This window comes from Fonticula alba (assembly GCF_000388065.1).
Source record: "Fonticula alba strain ATCC 38817 unplaced genomic scaffold supercont2.3, whole genome shotgun sequence".
Taxonomy (NCBI): domain Eukaryota; order Rotosphaerida; family Fonticulaceae; genus Fonticula; species Fonticula alba.
The window spans coordinates 2,206,340-2,208,111 of record NW_009242973.1 but is presented as its reverse complement, the minus strand read 5'-3'; the positions used below and the strand labels follow the sequence as shown (position 1 = coordinate 2,208,111).

The following is a 1,772-nucleotide window of genomic DNA, read 5'->3' as shown; positions in this document are numbered from 1 at the left end:
GGGGGGCAGACTGGCGCATATATGTGTGTGCCTCTGTGTGGACATGTGTGTACGCACATTCTTCAGGGGGATATTCGGCGGCGGGTGCTGCAGGGCGCCAAGCTCCGACTGCAAGGTGGGGGAGGCGGGCTTCGAGGAGGGGGGCGAGGTGCCGTCCAGCTGCCGGGAACCGGTGGCAGGCGCTGGCAGGGCAATGGCTGGCGGGGGGTGCTGCTGTGTCCCGGGGGCCGAGGCTGGCGGCAGGGGCGGCGGAGAAATGGGTCCGGGCAGGGGCGCCGGCGAGGTGGCACCTGGCGGCAGGGGAGCCGCGCGAGTGGGGGCCGGCGGCAGGGGGGTCTGATGCCCGCCAGTGGCGCCATACGGAAGGGGAGCATGGCCGGCAGTGGGGCTGGGAGGCGGAAGGTTCCATGATGTGCCGGCCGCCGTCGGGCCGGTGGTGGCACTGCCATTGTATGTGTAGGTGCTGGGATTGCTGCTGCCAGTCGTCGGGGCCGAGTTTGGAGGGGAGGGGTGTCGCCCAGCACCGGGACCGCTCCACCACGCGGGCTGACCCGAGCCACCGCCAGCCGAATGGGGGGGGTGGTGGTGCGCCAGGGAATTGCCGCCCAGCTCGCCGGACCCGGACCCCGGGGAGGGCAGGGCAATTGGCGGCGGTGGCGGGGGGAAGGCCCCGCCGGCTGCCGGCCGAGGGGTCCCCGCCGGCGACTGGTAATTGGCGGTACTCCCATTCGGGGAGACAGCGTGGCCGCCCTGCTGCAGAAGGTAAGCCGTCGGATGTGGCTTCATGTAGTGCTGCTGCTGCTGCTGCGGCTGCGGCTGCGGCTGCGGCTGCGGCGGTGGAGGGTGGTGCGGCTGCTGCGAGTGATAATGCTGCTGCTGCTGGTGGGGGTGCTGCGGCAGCGCCGGCTGTTGCGGATGGTGCATGGGCGAGCCAACGCCCACGTCAACTGGGCCGCCGGCCATCGCCACATGGGCCTTGGCGATGCCATCCTGCGGGGAGGGGGAGGTGTGATAGGACACAGATGAGAAAGGGGCCAACAAGCAAGGCAACAGGTGGCCACCAGGCGGGGAGGGGGCGGAGGAAGGCTCTCGACACGCACCGAGATCTGCGACATCCGGTCAATCGCGGTAATCATCTCCGTGAGGACGGGCTCCAGGGACACGCCGGTTGACAGGAACGGGTGGCTGAGCAGATCCTTGGAGCTGGGCCGGTGTGCCGGGTCCTTAACCAGGCACCGGCTGATGAAGTCCAGGAAGAGGGGCGAGAAGCGCTCGGCTGGGAGGGGGGAACACATGCCATGCGGGGGTGTAGTCCCCATATGGAAAAATGCCGGGGGCAGGGTGAGATGGGGCCAGGTGAGTGGGGCAAAGGGGGACAGGGAGAAACGCACGCTGCGAAACGGTCGGCGGGGGCTTGCTCGGAATCATCATCATGGCCAGCATCGGACGAAATTCCGAGAAGGGCGGTCGACCATCGGCCATTTCGATACAGGTGATTCCCAGCGACCAGACATCCACGCGCTCGTCATAGTCATTCTCCTGCACAACCTCCGGGGCCATCCAGTACGGCGTGCCGGTCAGCGTTCGCCGGTGCATGGTCTGCGAGCTGAGGCGCGACGCAACACCGAAGTCCGCGAGCTTCGCCGAGGCGTCCATCCCGAGGAGGATATTGCCGGCCTTCACGTCGCGGTGGATGAGGCGCTGGTTATGCATGTAGACAAGGCCGGCGAGAGAATCGCTGCATGTGTGCGAGGTCGGGGGGGGGGGGGGGG

The 1,772-nt window shown here is 68.3% G+C and overlaps 1 protein-coding gene across 1 annotated transcript in view; it reads right to left on the bottom strand.

The window, feature by feature from the left end:
• Positions 1-1,772, bottom strand: part of H696_02249 (STE/STE20/MST protein kinase) — a gene marked incomplete at its 3' end in the record, with an annotated part of 3,155 nt that overhangs the window by 678 nt on the left and 705 nt on the right. The window contains exons 4-6 of the mRNA XM_009496151.1: positions 1,392-1,738; positions 1,101-1,276; positions 58-990 (exon numbers count right to left, since the gene is read on the bottom strand). Of these exons, the coding sequence (XP_009494426.1) occupies positions 58-990; positions 1,101-1,276; positions 1,392-1,738 (1,456 nt within the window). The remainder of the gene's footprint in view (positions 1-57; positions 991-1,100; positions 1,277-1,391; positions 1,739-1,772) is intronic.